This window comes from Chlamydomonas reinhardtii, chromosome 3, assembly GCF_000002595.2.
Source record: "Chlamydomonas reinhardtii strain CC-503 cw92 mt+ chromosome 3, whole genome shotgun sequence".
NCBI lineage: Eukaryota > Viridiplantae > Chlorophyta > Chlorophyceae > Chlamydomonadales > Chlamydomonadaceae > Chlamydomonas > Chlamydomonas reinhardtii.
The window spans coordinates 6,149,955-6,165,959 of record NC_057006.1 but is presented as its reverse complement, the minus strand read 5'-3'; the positions used below and the strand labels follow the sequence as shown (position 1 = coordinate 6,165,959).

Sequence of the window (16,005 nt, the reverse complement as noted above, 5' to 3'; positions counted from 1 at the left end):
TGTACCTGAGTTTGGCCGGGGGGTCTAGTTAAGCCCTAGCTGCCACGCGCTGCGTCATCGGCTGCCCGTCCCGCAACTTGCCACGGCCAGTGCGACACACCCACGGCCATGCACCTACCATTCCTCTCACAACCTCGCAACGTTTTTTGCAACCGGACCCTTCCACCTGCGCCTCGGTTGCGTTCTCGTTGCTGCGATTCTATGCCCCGCCACTACCGCCATAGTAATCGCTGGCGGCGGCTCCTTGCCCGCCCTGGCCTGCTCCCGCGCCTCCTCCTCCGCCCGCAGCCCCACCCGCCCCACCAGCCGCGTCCGCTCCTGCCCTGCCCGCCGCGGTGGCGTTGGCCAGGGCCTGCTGCAGCTCGATCTCCCGGATGCGGTTGTTGATGTAGCGCTGGCCGTAACAGTTGACTGGCAGGCCGGAGGTGACGTAGGAGTACATCTCGTAGCAGGTCTCGTCGGGGAAGATGGCGTTGAAGTACATGAATTTGCCTGGGTAGGGTGTGTACGGTATGTACACGTGTGGTAGGGGCGAAAGTTGGCACGGACTCGGGGTGTGTGGAAGCCGGGTCCGTGTCACCGGCACAGTCCCTGCGCTTGTACAGTAGTGCGTGGATGGTGGCCAGATCCGGCAGGAAACGGGCTTGCTATCTAGGGCAGGTCTCAAGGCCGCAGCGTGCGTGCGTGCGCCCCACCCAGCGCGCACCCACGCACCCACCCGCGCACGTCTTGAGGTCGCACACAGCCGCCGTGTCATTGGCGCAGGGCGAGCGCGTCACGGCGGGGTCGCAGCGGTCCAGTGTGCAGCGCGCCTCAGAGCCCTGGCACACGCCGCCCAGCTGCGGGGCCGGCGGCGCAGGCGGGAGTAGTCCTCAGTGGCTAGTACGCGGGGTCCCAACGGCGCTGGGATTTCGTGTGGGGCAAGGAGCGAGATAGCAGGTACGTACGACTACGGCCAACGCATGCAGCAGGCACACCGGCAGCCACCTCCGAGCAAACCACACACACACACACACACACACACACACACACACACACACACACACACACACACACACACACACACACACACACACACACACACACACACACCAGCAGGTGCCACGGGCCCCGCACGCGCATGCACGCACCTGATGCACCATGTCTCCGGGCGGGGGAAAGGCCGGGTAGAAGGCGCAGCCGGTGCCGCCCAGCGGCCGCCGGATGGTGTGGTAGGCGCGTTGGAACTGTGCGTAGTACAGCCCCGGGCACTGCTGTGGGCCGGAGCCGGAGCTGGAGCTGGAAGACCCGGCGGCCTGCTGCTGCTGGTCGCCCGACGCCGGGTCAGCAGGCTACGCATGGGCACGCACAGGGAGGGGACAGCGGCGGGTTTACAGCAATGCGCACGTGCCCCGCACCGCATTCGCTTCCGTGCAGCGCACCGCGCGCACACGCCCATTCTCACACCGCGTGCCCAGCTCACTGCGTGGGCTCATGACAACCCCACGCCCCCCGCCGCCCCCGCCCCCTAGCTACCTGCAGGAAGAACATGTAGCGCTGGGCGCCCGTGAGCGCGCACGGCTGTGAGTCGGGCAGTACCGGCGCCTCTACAAGGATGAGGCAGTCGCCGCCGTCGCCCTCGTGCTGCCGGCACCGCACCAGACCCTGTGCGCGCGTGTGTGCACACAAGCGATGAGGCAGAGGGAGAGGGGGAGGGACCCACGTCGGCGTGCAGTGACCCAAGCGTGTATGTATGGGAAAGGGAGGGGCTTCTGGTTTGTTTATTCCCTGGTTGAAGGTGCGTTGAATTTAGGACTTAGGGGTGCGGGCACCCCAGGTACACGTGTAGTGCGAAACACAGTGGGCAAAGGAAGCGACACTCGCGCCCACCCGCTGCCCACTACCTTGTGCACGCACTGGAGCCCCAGCAGGATGTAGCTGGTGGGAGTGCTGCTACTGCTGCTTGCGCCAGTGCTGCTACTGCCATCGTCGGGCATGGGCACGAGGGTGCCGTTGGGGTAGCAGTGTCCCGCACCAGCACCCGCAGCTAGCACCACACCTGCAGCCAGTGGGAGAGCCCATACGTTTTGCCCACAATTAGTGTCCACTGCTCGCATCAGGTCTGTTTCAGCCAGTGTGCATGTGCAACAGCGGTGAAGTCACATCCCCACACACACATACAGGTCCCGCGCGCACGCACCCGTCACGATGACCTGCGCCATGCCTGCAAGCTCCAGCTGCGTTGACGTCACAGGCACGTCCGCACACTCCTGCCTGCTCGACGCCGCCACCGGGGTTGTCTGTGCCCTTGAACCGGAGCCGGCGGCTTGGGTCCCCGCACCTGCTGCGGTATCCGGCCCTGCCGCACCACCGGCGCCCGAGCCTCCATTGCTGGACTGCTGCTGCGGATCTTGCTGCGAAGAGACAGCATCAGGCCCGGGGTTGCTATTGCCACCGTCCGTGCCCGCAGAACCTGCTGCTGCCGAGTCAGATGCGGGCGGGGGCGAAGCCGACACGGCCACTGCGGCACGCGCAGCAGGCGGCTTGCGGCTGCTGCTAGCGGCTGCTAGTGGAAGTCCGAATTGGAGTAGCCTGGTACCTTGCTTCTGCGTGCTAGGAAAGCCAGCCCCCAAGCACAGCAGGGAAAGCAGTAGCAGTCGCCGGGGCGCAGCCAGCGTTGGAAGAGCCATCGCTTAGTTGGCCGGGTATTGCCCAGCTGCCGCGGTAATAGCCTTGGTTGCCGTGCCGTATGTGCACTTGCAATAAATAAAGGACGCGCAAGAGCAACCCACGCAAGCTCGCTCTGCCGTGCACATTTTAGTCTCTTCGGTCGGTCCAAGGTTTGGAGCTGCTGGACCGCGGGGTCACGCGTGCCAAACCCTGACTGTCCGGCTGCAGGGGGGTGCCCGCCAGGCCGCCAGCATGGTGGCGCGAAGCACGGGCGTCTGGCGAATCTGTATGCCGACTGGAGCAAAGGCCGTTGACTGGCCTGCGTCACCCCGACACACCTTGCTCCACCGCGAACTGTTAGCCTCACATGCAGGCTCCTGCTTGGGCTCCTGACCGACCGGGCACACGCGAAGCGATTGCCAGAGCGCTGTGGCAGTCGCCATGCACTGCAAACGCTAGCTGATAATGTCATGCTTCCTTAAGCCAATAAGAGAACGCATGCATGCCACCGATTACGAGCGCGATTCATTTCTGGTTCGTAGCGGGGCTCGTGCCCTCGGCTTGGGCGCGTGCCCGGCCACCTTTGTTGTACGGCAGACTGCGCGGAGCGACGGTAAACGGCCTATTTTGTGATTTCACATATAGCACTCTAACTTGCAAGCCGCAGGGGGCGTCAACTGGTGCCAGGGGCATCGATTTGTGACGCTTTCCCATCGGGACGTTTCCGCCTGGAAGGTCTCGCCAAAGCCGATTGCCTCGCGGGTGCAGCAGTGATTAGCACACATATACATGAAGTCGTTCTGGCAATATATATATATATATATATATATATATAGTTATTGGGACAGCGGCTGCACTTGTGGCGACACGCTTGCGCAGGGCATGCGTACGACGTTGGGGTGGGGCCAGAAAAGAAAGGGACGTGTGTGTCGTGTAGCATCCCATTTCTGCACCTCATGAGGATGCCTCCCCGGGTGCGCATGCCTTAGTGACTTAACCGACCACTGCGATAACGGCTGACGGCAATATCGTTGCTCTGGAATCTTGTACTCCTGCCGGCCCGCCACCCCTGCCGGCCCGCCACCGCCGCCGGGTTGCTGTTGCGAAGCCGTCCTTTGCACCAGTGGACGTGGGATGCCACGGGGGTTACTGGCTTACTGGCACCCCTGCTTACTGGGTCCCAAAGGTATGGTTCTGAGACTGCATCCCACGCCCGCTGCGGCACGGCTCCTGGGCATGCCCCTACCTCTGCTGTCAGGCACTATTACCACGTACGTCCCGTGTGGCCCTGGCGTGTGTGATGGGACAGTGGCAAGGCAAGTTGATAAAGTCCCGTAGGGCGTAGCTGATTCCCAGAACCTAACAAATGGCATACAGTTGCCCTGGCGTGTGGCCCTGGCGTGTCAGTGAGGCCCACAGCCGCCCGGAACGGCAGCCACGCCACCCCCTTGCCATGATTCCGCGGCCGTGCAGTGCATCTTGCATCGCGCCCACGGTGTCCGGCAGGGGTGCCCCTGGCACCCCTGCTGTCCGGCATAGGTCTCGGGTGGGGAGGCTGTGCTGACGCCTGGAACGCTGACGCTGTGGTCGCAAGTGGCCGTGGCTGGCCAAGATCACCCGTCTGGTTTGCGCCTGGCATGGCCGGTTGCCCCTGGTTGCGCTGGTTTCATTGCTGGGTGGAAGCAACGGCAGCAGTGCCGGCGGGATCAGGTACTTGGCGTGAGGTCGCCGCTGCAAATACCTTCATATGTTGAACAGCCGACGCTCAGCCTAGCCCCCGGACAGCCTGCGCACGCACCCGCACGCACGGCCCGTTCCAGCCCGACTGAATGGGCAGGCGCGGGCGCCTGCTGGGCATCCCAGTCCCACCGGAGCGGACCAGCCCGTCAGCCCCGTGGCTCGAAGTATGGGGCGTCTGGCGAATCTGTATGCCGACTGGCGCAAAGGCCGTTGACTGGCCTGCGTCACCCCGACACACCTTGCTCCACCGCGAGCGAGGCTACTGGTCACTCGCCCGGCAGTAACTGTTAAGCCTCACATGCAGGCTCCTCCTGACCGACCGGGCACGCGCGAAGCGATTGCCAGAGCGCCGTGGCTGTCGCCATGCACTGCAAACGCTAGCTGATAATGTCATGCTTCCTTAAGCCAATAAGAGAACGCATGCATGCCACCGATTACGAGCGCGATTCATTTCTGGTTCGTAGCGGGGCTCGTGCCCCTGGCTTGGGCGCGTGCCCGGCCACCTTTGTTGTACGGCAGACTGCGCGGAGCGACGGTAAACGGCCTATTTTGTGATTTCACATATAGCACTCTAACTTGCAAGCCGCAGGGGGCGTCAACTGGTGCCAGGGGCATCGATTTGTGACCCTTTCTCATCAGGACGTTTGCGCCTGGAAGGCCTCGCCTGAGCCGATTGCCTCGCGGGTGCAGCATTCATAAACGGTCGGCTTCATGACGTCGTTCTGGCGATAGAGTTACCGGGACAGCGGCTGCACTTGTGGCGACGCGCTTGCGCCGGGCACGCGCCAGTGTTGCCCAGTTTTGTTTCAGGTCTTGGGACCTTCACGTTAGATAGAAGAATTTGTTCAAGATGGCGAACGTAGACAACTACTTCTCGGTGCTGGCGCTGTTCATCCTCTTTCGGGAGACCATTGAGGCGTCCATTATTTGTGGTGTGCTCCTCCAATTCCTCAATCGCGCCAAACCAGCATTGAAGAAGTCAGGTGAGAATGGAAAATCCAGTTGGAAGCGGGAGGGGGACTGATGCTGGGTAACGACGTTTGGGCGGGTTGCGAGGCGGCCAGGGGGCCAGCGTGCCGCCACGTCCACAAACCGGGGGTGTCGTGTTCTGAACCTTACGCTGTCTTTGCCGGTCTTGCGCTCCTCGAACCTGCTGACATTATTGACCCTAGTGCACCGGAAAGCTGGGATCCGGCCCCCTTAACAATCCACCTTGCCTCCCTGCGGCCCGCAGTATGGTGGGGCGTGGCGGGCGGCGTGGGTGTCAGTATCATCTTCGGCATCATCTTCATCGCAGTATACTACACAGCTCAAAGCAACCTGTTCAAAGGCACGAATCGTGACTGGTTCAAGGGCATCATCAGCTGGATTGCGGCAGCGCTCATTACCTACCTTGGCTTTGCTATGCTTCGCTTCGTCGGCTGGGAGGAAAAGTGGAAGCGCCGGCTGGAGGCCGCGGTGCAGCAAAAGGTGAGCGCTCATGCCAGAGCGCGTTGGGCATGGGACAAGATGATAGCAAACGCAGGAGTGGGCAGGCAAGGTCCGCACAGTGTATGCTGGGAGCAATGAGCAGGCACCCAGCCGCTTGCCGCATGTGTGTCCTGAGCGTGGTGCCTCACCATTCGAACATACAGATTCCGATCGCCAAGGTTGAGGGCGAGGAGGCCGTGGGCGGCGCCGCCAACGACCCAGCAGCCGTGGAGGGCGCTGCCCCCGCCTCCAAGGACGGCGCCAACGGGTCCGCCGCCGCAGCAGCCGGCAAGTCGGCCGCCCTCACCAGCTCGCCCACGCTCCAGACCACCTCCTCCTCCTCCGGCAGCCGCACGCGTACCTCGGATGAGGCCATCCTGGCCAAGCCCGCCGCCGCCATCTCTCCCGCCGCCGTGGCCTCCGGCTCCGGCCCCTCTATCGGCTCGGGCCCCGCGCCGGACGTGCTGCTGGCGGCCCGCGCCACCACTGACCTGGAGCTGGGAGCCGGCACGGACGAGAAGACGGGCGCGGCACTGGTGGTCGCGGCGGATGGCGAGGTGGAGCCCGCCAACATGATCACGGAGGACGGGCGCGACATGAGCCCGCCCACGCGCAAGGAGCACTGGAACATCTTCATGCTGGTGTTCACCACGGTGGTGCGCGAGGGCATCGAGAGCGTGGTGTTCCTGGGCGGCCTCGGCAACGTCAAGCTGCAGGTGAGGAAGACGGGGAGGGAGGATGGAAAGGAGGGAAGGAGGCGGAGGGCGGGGCTCGAGAGGAGGGGAGGGTTGGCGTAGGGCCCGCTCCGCCTTGGGCTATGCGCTATTTGCACACCATCCTCTTGACCCGCCTGTTGGCCCCCTGTAACCTCACGTCGCCACATGCTGCCGCCGCTCACAGGCCATCCCGCTGGCTGCGCTGGTGGGCATCACGGCGGGCGTGCTGGTGGGCATGTTCCTGTACTACTCGGGCCGCACCGTGAAGCACATCAAGTGGCTGGTCATCGGCATGGCGGTCATCATCTTCTTCATTGCCGCCGGACAGGTGGGGGCCAGAACTCCTGAACGTTTTATGCACAGCAGTTGCAGCAGGGGTGCTAGAGTTTGGGGGTGCCCGCAATGCTCCCGCCGCTACTGTTCGCTTGCCATCATTATCAACCTTGCGCGACCGTTGGTTTCCTGGTCTTGCAACCAATGGCAGGTGAACATCGGCACGGACTCTCTCATGCGCGCCGGCATGTTTGGCTACTGCTCGCCTTGGCTGGACGAGCGACCCTGGTACATGATTCCCTTGTACGACTGGAGCGCCTGCTGCGCCGACACCGACCCCACCGGCACCGAGCCCACCGACGTCCAGAACCGCAAGCGCTTCTTCGCGCTTGCCCGCGCTATTTTCGGCTACCAGGTGCGTTGTTCGGCTTTTGATGACACGAAGGGCGGGGCGCGCGCATACGCGTCGATCGAGCCCAATACGGTTGCTCCTGTGGCACTGGAAGCCCTGTCCATGTTGGCGGTCTGCAACTGCAACCTGCACTTCAATGCTTACATGTGCGCACATGTTCCACTAAATTGCAGGACAAGGCCACGCCGCTGGAGGTCATCATCTACTGCGGCTTCTGGAGTGTCATCTTCGCCGTCATGGCCATCAAGGCATGGCGCGCCGAGCTGTTTGATGCCGACTACAAGCACAACCGCGAGCTCAGGTGAGCATCTAGGCGATGACATTGGTGACACGGGTGTCGCAAACTGGCCCGACAGGTTTCCGCTGTGGGGCAGCATGTGGGCGCTCCTGTGCAAGCTCCCAGCCCCACTCATCGTCCCCTCGGCACTCAACACGTGGCGCCAATCTGCCCATTGCACAGGCGGCTGCGGAAGGAGGCGCGCCGGCAGGCCGAGGCGGAGGCGGCGGAGGCGGCGGCTGCGGCCGACAAGGTGGCGGCGCTTGAGGCGGGTGAGGCTAGCGGCGCGCTGCCGACGGACGCCGACATCATGCCGGACCTCGGCGCCAGCAACGTGAAGCTGTGCGTGCAGCCGGAGGGCGCGGCGCCTGCCGCTGAGCACAAGGCGGCGGCGGCGGGCGGCTCTGCATGACGCGGTGCCAACTTATAGTTGTCACTCTATAGGTGCTAGAACTGTTAGCAGTGCCGGGGGTCGCGCATCGGTGCATCAGCTGTTTGCTGCATGCGCGATGCTTCTTGTCAGGGGCTGGCTAACCAGCTAGCTACGTGCGAGTTGCGCTCTTATGTGTTTTGTTCTGGGGTGCCACCTTGCACGGGTGCGTTGCGGCTGCGCCCTACCGTAGCCAGCCTGGAACGTGCCAGCGAGCTGGCCGTGTCGAGGCTGGGGCTGCTTGCCTGCTCTGCATTGATACAAGCGTTGTTTGGGTGGTTTGGCCCCATGCTGCTGCTGCGGGTGATTTTTTATGCGTCCATGGACCTGCGCACCGTGCCTGCGCATGGACATGGGCCAAAAAGACGATGTCGCTAGTTCGAGCGCAATGTGCATGTTATGTCATACGAGTGCAGATGACCTTGAGTAAGCCCCACTGCTTTTCGCTTGGAATTAGGCCGGCGCAAACCTGGCAGGTGCATAGGGCTGGGCAGGAGGCGGTTGAGTGTTTCGGGGTTGGGTGGCAGGGTCTTGGCTGCGCTATCGACATGCTGTTCGGCGACACACGCGCCGGGTATTGCAAGTCACCAGGCAGGTCGGGGGCTATGAGGTGTCGGTGTGGTGGCGGTTTCTTGACCAGTAATGTATGAGCGATGTGAGCTAATGCAGGGACCTAGAACCCAGTTCTGTACGAGAGGCTACTTGCCGCGGAAGTCGGGCCCTACTACCGTGGAGGCATGTCGCACCCGTGGAGGGCACTATACGAGAGGCAGTGAGCAAGATGATACCTTAGGGCGCATGATACCTATGCTTGCACAAGAATTATTTAGGAGCGGGGCGGTCGATGGCTTGGGCGATCGTCCGACTCCCCACGTGGAAAGGTCGGTCAGAATCGGTCATGTAACCGGTGCACCCACGGATCACCTGGAGCCCCGCGAACATGTGTAACGTGACGAGCGGCGCACTGTCCAGTTGCCAAAAAGGAGGCTAGCACCCCAGTGGACTGAGCGCAGAAGCGAGTTGCTCTGGGTGACTGCTGAGTTAGCTGACTGTCCTTGATTCCCTGCTGCCCCGTCCTCCTGCTGGGGCCCCAGAGTCCCGGACCATTACCGTATCATTTCCCTCGTCGGCGGAGCCCGCCCACGCGTCGTCCTGGTCTTTCGGTGCGATGGCGTGACGTGAGGGATTGCCTGGGCCCTGCTGGCCGCCTCAACGCCAGCGCTCGTATCTTACGAAGGCAGGGGCGGCGTCAGTGGCCGAATTCCTTAAAATGGCTTCGTTTAGTTGACGAAACAGGCTGCCGCCGCTTCGTTCACCCCCAAATTTTTTCCGGGGGCTCCGCCCCCGACCCGCACGATGTCGACACCGACACGACACGCCCACTCCTTCCCTGCTTCCCGCCGACCCAACCTCACTCTCCCGTCAGGGGAACCCCCTGTCTCCCGCCGTCAACACCCATAGATACAGCCCTTTGAGCCTTCTTACCATATGCCACGCAGGTTTCGGCCGTGGAGTAGCCGCTGGAACCCCCTGTCCTTGGCCAAAAGTGGCCGAAATCCCAAAAATGTCTTCGTCTGTTTGCCGAAAGACCCCCCAAGATCCCGTGCGTTTTGGCCGAAATTCCAGGTCAAGCTCAAAAAAATTTCGTCCGCCAGAGGCCTTTTTGGGCAAATTTCGTTCCGAACGAAGGAAGATACGAGCGCTGCTCAACGCGCTTGCATTCGGCAGTCACCGGCGAGCATCAGCTGCATGTGCCACGCGGTGCCCTCTGACCGCAAAAAAAGCCAGCTCAAGCAGCCTCCTTGCTTGGGGAGTGGCGGGGCGCAGGCAGTAAAGCTGTAAAGGTTCACGCGATCATACATTGTACAGGAGTAGGCTGGTGTTCAGTTGCGGTAGCAGACGCAGGTGTGGCCCAAGGGTTCGCATGTGCACCTGGGTCCCACGGCCACACTTCGTGCGAGACCACAGTTCAAAGCAGCCCCGTCACACGAGCCCGAGGACACCCATGCTAAGCAATCGCCTTCAAGCCCCGACAGTCGCGAATTTACAACAAAGTGGTTTACCCCTCCGCGGCCGCGACATCTTCACGCTCGCCAACTACCCTTGGGCCTTGCGCCTCCTCCGCCCACCATCACCCCCACCGGCTCCCATGGCCCCTTGCTCCTTGCAATACCACCAAAACTACCTCCGCATCCCCGCAGTTTCGTCCCTCCTCAGTCGCTGCCGCCCTCCTCGCCGTCGTCCTCTTCCTGGTCCTCCACCTCCTGCCCCGCCACCAGCACCTGCCGCACCCAGCTGCCCACCAGGTTGGGCCGGTACACCGCCACCTGCCGCGCCTCCGTGGCGGCCGCCACCTGGTTGCCCCACAGGTCCCACTCCACCTTCCACACCGGCGCGTCATGCTCCAGCGCCGCCAGCTGCTCCACCTGGGGTGCACGTAGGGTGCGGCGACGGCGCGAGGCCGACAGGCGACACGGGCACACGGTAGACGTCAGTGCACTAGGCTCGCAGTGGCTTGCATGGCTGCACCCCTTGCAGCCGATATTGCTGTCCCCACGACTGCGCCGCATCCTTGCTAACCCACATACGCACCCGTCAACCTGTTCCCCATTGTGCTTTCCTAACACGCACCCGGCAGCCCCGTATCCTCATGTCACGGGGCAGGCTCGCCAAGACACACGCACACACGCACCTGCAGCGCGGCGGTGTCGCCCGAGAGGCTGAAGATGAGCATGTCGCGACCCGCGCCCACCGCCAGCAGCTCCACGGCCCGCCCCAGCGGCGGCGCCCAATGCACCGAGGCCACGTCCTGCCCGTTGCCCGAGTCCAGCCGCGCCACGACCTGCAGCCGCCAGCCGCCAGCCGGTACAGTGGCAGTACAGGGGGGTCAGATGCCGGGATGGTAAACTGATATGCACGACAAGCGCGAGCCGGGCGCATCGCTGGCTGACTGGTGATGATACTGAAAGATACGGAAGGCGGCGCGCGGATGCACTGCTGCGAAGGCCGGCAAGCGCACCTGCCAAGAGTTGAGCGCAAGCACATACTGCCACACGAGCGCCTGTGGCCCTGCGCCCGCGCACAGCATGGGCGGCACGCCGGCGCTGAACGGCCGCCAGCTCAGGCCCTGACACACGCCAGAGGGCCCAGCCTGCATTGGCATGAAGCAGCATGCACGCTGGGTTAGGCATGTTGGAGAAGGTGGGCTTTATCGCGTGGTTAATCCGCGTGGCGCGTGCCCCAGATCCTGCAGCAGACCCTGCCCGCATGCCTGCAGTCCCCCTCACCTTGACTTTGCTGTGCAGGCTCCACACGCGTGGCGCCAGCACGTCCTCCGCCTCGTGCACCCACACGTGCCCGTCCTCCATTAACGCCGCCAGCACCAGACCCGCTTGCCGCGGCGCAAAGCACAACGACCTGCGCACATGGCACACGCATGACCCGATTACACAAACAGGTGCTCTCAAGCACTTAATGCTCATGCTCACGCCCCTGCAGCAACATTGCTACGGGATTTGCCCGCACAACCGTTGCGTAGTATCATCCCACGCACGGACGGCGGCATTCGCGGCCCTCACCTGCACGGCCCTGTCCCGCACAGCAGGTCTGCGAGGGGCTGGTAGTAGCCGCCGCCCGGCCCCTCGTCAGACACGCTCGCCGCAGCACCCGGCTGCAGCTCAGGCACCTGCAGCAGGCATCGAGACGGCTCACATGATAAGTCGCAAAGCGCAACCACGATGGGGTTGCAATGATGGGGTTGCCCGTAACTCCGCAACTGACGCCGCTTGCCATATTGCACAAACGAGCCCCAGGTGTTCAGTTTCATGCTGTCCAGCTTATAATCCATAATTCACCCACCCCGGCCCCCCTCCCTCGCCCAACTGCTCACCTGCCCCCACACCAGCACGCTGCCTGAGGTCGTTGCGCCCGCCAGCACCCTGCCGTACTCGGGGTGCGCCCACGCCAGCCCCGTGACCGACAGATCCGTCTCCCACGCCGCCACCTGCGTCCAGGCGTCTGGCCCCGGCCCCGCTTCATGCACCTGCACCAGCGCGCCATGGGGCGGTGAAGCCGCAAGGGTGAACGGCTAAGCGCTGGGTGGTAGCTGTGACGCAGCTGGAACACAGCTGTGTCTGCGGCGCCGCAGAAGGCATTGACGAGGTTTGCTTCGGACTAGGAGGAAACTGAGTAACGGGCGGGCGTAAGGTTACTTCGCGGGAGCCCTGGCCACCAGGCGCCTGGCCGAGGCTGTGCCCACCTGGATGACTGTGCTGCCTGATGGCGTGGCCGCGCATGTGGCCATGCGTCGCCCCGACACATCGTATGCTACGTCCACTGCAGGCCCCGCCAGCTCCTCTAGCACAACGGTGGTCTCCTGAAGGGGGTACGCGGTGCCAGCGTGGGGTGCCAGACCAACATGCTGCCCGAGCAATATGCCCTATATCGCTAGTCATGATAGCAGTATCCCGGTCCAGCCCTCACCTTCACGGTCGCCATAGCACCTGCACAGGATCGCGCCTGGCGCACCCGAAGGAAAGGCCCGCCTAATTTGCAAGCAGCGTTACTGTTATTGACTTAGTGTTCAAAGCAAGTACGTGGTGGGCCTAAAGGGCGTCGTCCTTTTGTTCCCGCCTACGGTCCAGCGCTCAACCCCGCGATAAAGACACGGACAACGCCAAGTTCTGTACTTGTACACAGCAGCTAAACCAATTACACTGATGACCAAGCGCAAGCCAGTCTACACGACTGCAGTGCATGACAACTGCATGGGCCCTGGTGAACAACTTAATCAACTGTTCTTGCAACGGGTGCACTGACAAGACGTGCATATTTGTCATATTTATCCTACATATAATCCCATCACGAGAGGAGGCACGCCGCCAACAGAATTGGGTGTGCAATTGCCGTCAAGCCTTACTTCAGGAACGTAGCTTCGCTTGTGGGCCAACCAAAGATTGCCATGGCTGCCATGGGCGTTTCACGCCTAGCGCAATTGGTTCCCTCAAGCTCGGCCGCTTCGCAACCCCGGCCTTGTGGCTGCGCCGTGCCGGTGCCGGCGCGTGCCCCTGCTTGTGCTCTTCTCCCCACGGCGCGGGCATGGACTACTGAGCGCTCGGTGGACTCCCAGCCGTCAACCTCTTCTCGCAACGTCATTGCTGCTGCGGGCCGGCGGCAAGGCCCTAGCAGCCCCAGCGGACCCGCAACACCCAGCGCTGGCGGCTCCGCCGGGCCAGCGGCGCCAAGCCACGGCCTTGTGGGCGTCCTGCCCTTTGATGAGGTGAGCAGCTTCGATACTAACCTATTTGGGGCTCTGCGACGAAATGGCATGACGCTACAGGATGGCTTTCGGGAAGCATCACGGCACGCGGCCGTCGCGTTGGGTTGCTGGCACGGCATCCGGTGGCGACTGCGCCACGGCTCGCGGTGCTGCTGCCGGCCGCCGGCGCATCATCGTAACAACAATGCACCAGGTGCACGTAGCATTGACACGCTGCACAAATGGTTGCCGATTCAGGCCTCGTACGTGGAGGTGGGCCGTGTCACGGGCGCGCACGGGGTGCGTGGCGAGCTGCGAGTGGAGCCGTCCACGGACCAGCCCGCCAAGCGGTTCAAGGCGGGCAGCAAGTAGGGCGGCAAGCGTGGGCGGGGAGGGAGGGAGAGGACTGCGAAGGACTGCGAGGAGGTGGGAAGAAGATGCGAGGGGTGTGCCAGGCGGAAGTGCTGGGAAGGGCGACGAGGGGATGCGGGACGTGGCAGGCCAGGGCTGAGGTGCGGACATGTTCCGCGGTTCCGGCCGCGTTTCGTGGGCCACAACTGCTAGTGCATAGACACGCGCGCCATATGTTGTTGACGGCGCTTGGTCGCGTGTGTTGTACACTGCGCTGCAGGCTGTACCTACTTCCGCCCGCGGCCCAGGGTTTAGCGGCTCGCGCCATCCCCCAGGCGTTGACGCTGGCGCCGGTGAGTCTGCAGCACTGGCGGCGACACGGGGTCCCCGCTTCCGTGCTCATACATTACATGGGCTGCGCAGGGCAGGGCACCTCCCCACGGCCCACAGACAGGCCATGTTGGCGTCCGTCTTGGCCTGATGTAGGCGTCCTAAAGATGCGGGCAGTGATGGGTTGAGTTTATGACAAGGGGACCGCCTGCCGCCCCGCCATTGCTGCCCCAGGTGACGTCTCGCGGCGCCAAGGTGCGGCCGCTGGGCAAGGGTGAGGAGGCCTGGCTGGTGGCACTGGACGAGGTCGGCAGCCGCACACAGGTGGGCGGGGCGGCGGGGCACGGCGCGTCGTGTGCCGCACGCAGTGTTGTACGGGGGCCCGCCCACTGCCCACACGCCTTCCCAGTCCTCACACCCCCAAGTGCAGCGTGCAGCGCGCAACGTGCAGCGTGCACGTGCACAGCCACGACACCCATCCCACTCCCCATCCCGCTCGGCAACCCACCCTGCTCCGCGCCACGGCTGCCGCAGGCGGAGCAGCTGCGCGGCCACCTGCTGTACGTGGCGGCCAGCGACCGCGAGGCGCTGCGCGACCCGGACGAGTTCTACGTCACCGACATCATCGGCTGCTCCGTGCTGGACCAGGCCTCGGGGCGGCTGGTGGGGCAGGTGGTGGACGTGTTCAGCGGCATGGGCACACACGACACGCTGCGCGTCAAGCTGCGCGCCAGCGAGGCAGACATCATGAACAGCCGCATCCGGTGCGCGGGGCGCGGAGGGTGGGGTTGTGGATGGGGTTGGGGTGGGGGTCAGGCGGAGAGGTGTAGTGTGGTGAAAGGGGGCTGAAGGCATGGGCGCTTCGGCGGACGGCGAGGACTGGCAGGGTGATGCTGGGGCATGCGTACTGGGCAAGCGAGGCGGGGACTGGGCCAAGATGCGACGCAGCCCGAAGTGCCCCGCATGCTCAAGGCGCCCGGGTGCCTCCAGGCCCCTTCCCTTTTGGAAACTGTGTCGCCTGAACGCCTCCCCCTCTCTGTGCAGGTACTGCATGATCCCCTTTGCCAAAGCCATCTGCCCGGTGCTGGACCTCAAGAGCCGTACGCTGGAGGTGGCGCCGCCCGAGGGGCTGCTAGACATGGCGTCCGCGGTGCCGCTTAAAAAGGTGGGGAAGGGGCGCGGCGCGTGTGCGGGTGGGCGCTTGTATTGTGGTGGCGGGGCCGGTTGGTGAGGAAGGAGCGGTAAGGACGGGCGGTATCGAACGCTGTGACATGACAGCGCATGTGCGCGTTGGCATTGCCAGTCCAGCTTCTCTGCCACCGAAACGGCAGCCTGTCCTGCTGCACCTGTGTCAGCCGCTGCCTGCCTGCCGCCTGTACGAACCACCGCAGCCGCTGTCGGACGAGGCCAAGGCGCAGAAGCTGCAGGAGCTGCGTGAGCAGCTGCAGAAGGAGGAGGAGGCGCGGCAGCAGCGCAAGCAGCAGCAGCCGCAGGCCAGCGAGGCGTCTGCCGCGGCCAAGGATGACAGTGACTCGGATTCGGATGACGATGCAGCAGACGAGGGCGAGGGCGAGGGCGAGCAGGAAGCGGAGGTGGAGCAGGCGGCGGCGCCCCCGCGGCGGCGGCCAGGGCTGCGGCGAGGCGCGGGCGGCCTCCGGTTGGGGAGGAAGCGGGTCTGAGATGGACATCCGGAACGTTGACAGGGCACCTTGCCGGCACCTCTGCTTGCCAGTGCGACGAAATGCGATTGATTTGAGCAGGGTCAGGGTGTAAGCTTGCACCAGGTGGGTGTTTGTTAGGTCAGCAGGTGTGCTCTTGGTGCCAAGTGTTAGTGGCCGTTTGAGGGGGAGCCGTGACAGTTGTGTTTTACCTGTCATAGTATGATACATTGTTGGCAACTGCCCGATGCCCAACGTGTCGTGGCGTGTAGATCCGTCATGGGAATGGATTGAAGAGGCTAAAAGCGCCATGTCCTCGTGACCATGAAAGCGCACCCTCGCGCCGTACCCCCGTCCAGCCCGTCCAGCCCTCCCCGGACACCAGGGGCCACCTTCAGAGGTCCGATCCTGGTGGAAACGCCTAGCTGGCGCACACCCGACG

At 63.6% G+C, this 16,005-nt stretch overlaps 4 protein-coding genes across 4 annotated transcripts; 2 read left to right on the top strand and 2 right to left on the bottom strand.

Annotated features, from left to right (window-relative positions):
* Window positions 1-17: 17 nt before the first annotated feature.
* Window positions 18-3,099, bottom strand: CHLRE_03g192100v5 (uncharacterized protein). Its single transcript, XM_001693044.2, has 6 exons — window positions 2,180-3,099; window positions 1,884-2,038; window positions 1,516-1,644; window positions 1,131-1,331; window positions 719-839; window positions 18-492 (listed from the first exon to the last, which is right to left on the bottom strand). Exons 1-6 carry the CDS (start codon window positions 2,667-2,669, stop codon window positions 200-202), a joined length of 1,389 nt encoding a protein of 462 aa, XP_001693096.2. The 5' UTR covers window positions 2,670-3,099; the 3' UTR covers window positions 18-199.
* Window positions 3,100-4,977: 1,878 nt separating this feature from the next.
* CHLRE_03g192050v5 (uncharacterized protein) lies at window positions 4,978-8,927 on the top strand. The gene is made up of 7 exons (XM_001693193.2): window positions 4,978-5,372; window positions 5,624-5,859; window positions 6,024-6,575; window positions 6,760-6,903; window positions 7,060-7,263; window positions 7,434-7,561; window positions 7,721-8,927. Exons 1-7 carry the CDS (start codon window positions 5,240-5,242, stop codon window positions 7,947-7,949), a joined length of 1,626 nt encoding a protein of 541 aa, XP_001693245.1. The 5' UTR covers window positions 4,978-5,239; the 3' UTR covers window positions 7,950-8,927.
* An 865-nt stretch (window positions 8,928-9,792) lies between these two features.
* On the bottom strand, window positions 9,793-12,714 carry CHLRE_03g192000v5 (uncharacterized protein). The gene is made up of 8 exons (XM_001693043.2): window positions 12,450-12,714; window positions 12,226-12,342; window positions 11,857-12,009; window positions 11,546-11,652; window positions 11,255-11,384; window positions 10,987-11,118; window positions 10,660-10,809; window positions 9,793-10,393 (listed from the first exon to the last, which is right to left on the bottom strand). Exons 1-8 carry the CDS (start codon window positions 12,462-12,464, stop codon window positions 10,181-10,183), a joined length of 1,017 nt encoding a protein of 338 aa, XP_001693095.1. The 5' UTR covers window positions 12,465-12,714; the 3' UTR covers window positions 9,793-10,180.
* A 110-nt stretch (window positions 12,715-12,824) lies between these two features.
* Window positions 12,825-15,900, top strand: CHLRE_03g191950v5 (uncharacterized protein). The gene is made up of 7 exons (XM_043061193.1): window positions 12,825-13,245; window positions 13,483-13,592; window positions 13,856-13,928; window positions 14,140-14,229; window positions 14,440-14,669; window positions 14,950-15,070; window positions 15,297-15,900. The coding sequence occupies exons 1-7, from the start codon at window positions 12,937-12,939 to the stop codon at window positions 15,582-15,584; spliced, it is 1,221 nt and encodes a 406-aa protein (XP_042926322.1). The 5' UTR covers window positions 12,825-12,936; the 3' UTR covers window positions 15,585-15,900.
* Window positions 15,901-16,005: the final 105 nt, after the last annotated feature.

Excerpts from the sequence above, each read along its gene's own strand:
- CHLRE_03g192100v5 (XM_001693044.2), bottom strand. The coding sequence starts at position 2,669 with ATGGCTCTTCCAACGCTGGCTGCGCCCCGGCGACTGCTACTGCTTTCC. Across the intron at positions 1,332-1,515 it reads GCTACATGTTCTTCCTGCAG|CCTGCTGACCCGGCGTCGGG; the intron begins GTAGCTAGGGGG and ends GCCCATGCGTAG. Across the intron at positions 840-1,130 it reads CCGGAGACATGGTGCATCAG|CTGGGCGGCGTGTGCCAGGG; the intron begins GTGCGTGCATGC and ends CCGGCCCCGCAG.
- CHLRE_03g191950v5 (XM_043061193.1), top strand. The coding sequence starts at position 12,937 with ATGGGCGTTTCACGCCTAGCGCAATTGGTTCCCTCAAGCTCGGCCGCT. Across the intron at positions 14,670-14,949 it reads ATCATGAACAGCCGCATCCG|GTACTGCATGATCCCCTTTG; the intron begins GTGCGCGGGGCG and ends CTCTCTGTGCAG. Across the intron at positions 15,071-15,296 it reads CCGCGGTGCCGCTTAAAAAG|CCGCTGTCGGACGAGGCCAA; the intron begins GTGGGGAAGGGG and ends GAACCACCGCAG.
- CHLRE_03g192050v5 (XM_001693193.2), top strand. The coding sequence starts at position 5,240 with ATGGCGAACGTAGACAACTACTTCTCGGTGCTGGCGCTGTTCATCCTC. Across the intron at positions 5,373-5,623 it reads ACCAGCATTGAAGAAGTCAG|TATGGTGGGGCGTGGCGGGC; the intron begins GTGAGAATGGAA and ends TGCGGCCCGCAG. Across the intron at positions 6,904-7,059 it reads TCTTCATTGCCGCCGGACAG|GTGAACATCGGCACGGACTC; the intron begins GTGGGGGCCAGA and ends AACCAATGGCAG.
- CHLRE_03g192000v5 (XM_001693043.2), bottom strand. Across the intron at positions 12,010-12,225 it reads CAGGCAGCACAGTCATCCAG|GTGCATGAAGCGGGGCCGGG; the intron begins GTGGGCACAGCC and ends GCGCTGGTGCAG. Across the intron at positions 10,394-10,659 it reads GCGACACCGCCGCGCTGCAG|GTGGAGCAGCTGGCGGCGCT; the intron begins GTGCGTGTGTGC and ends CGTGCACCCCAG.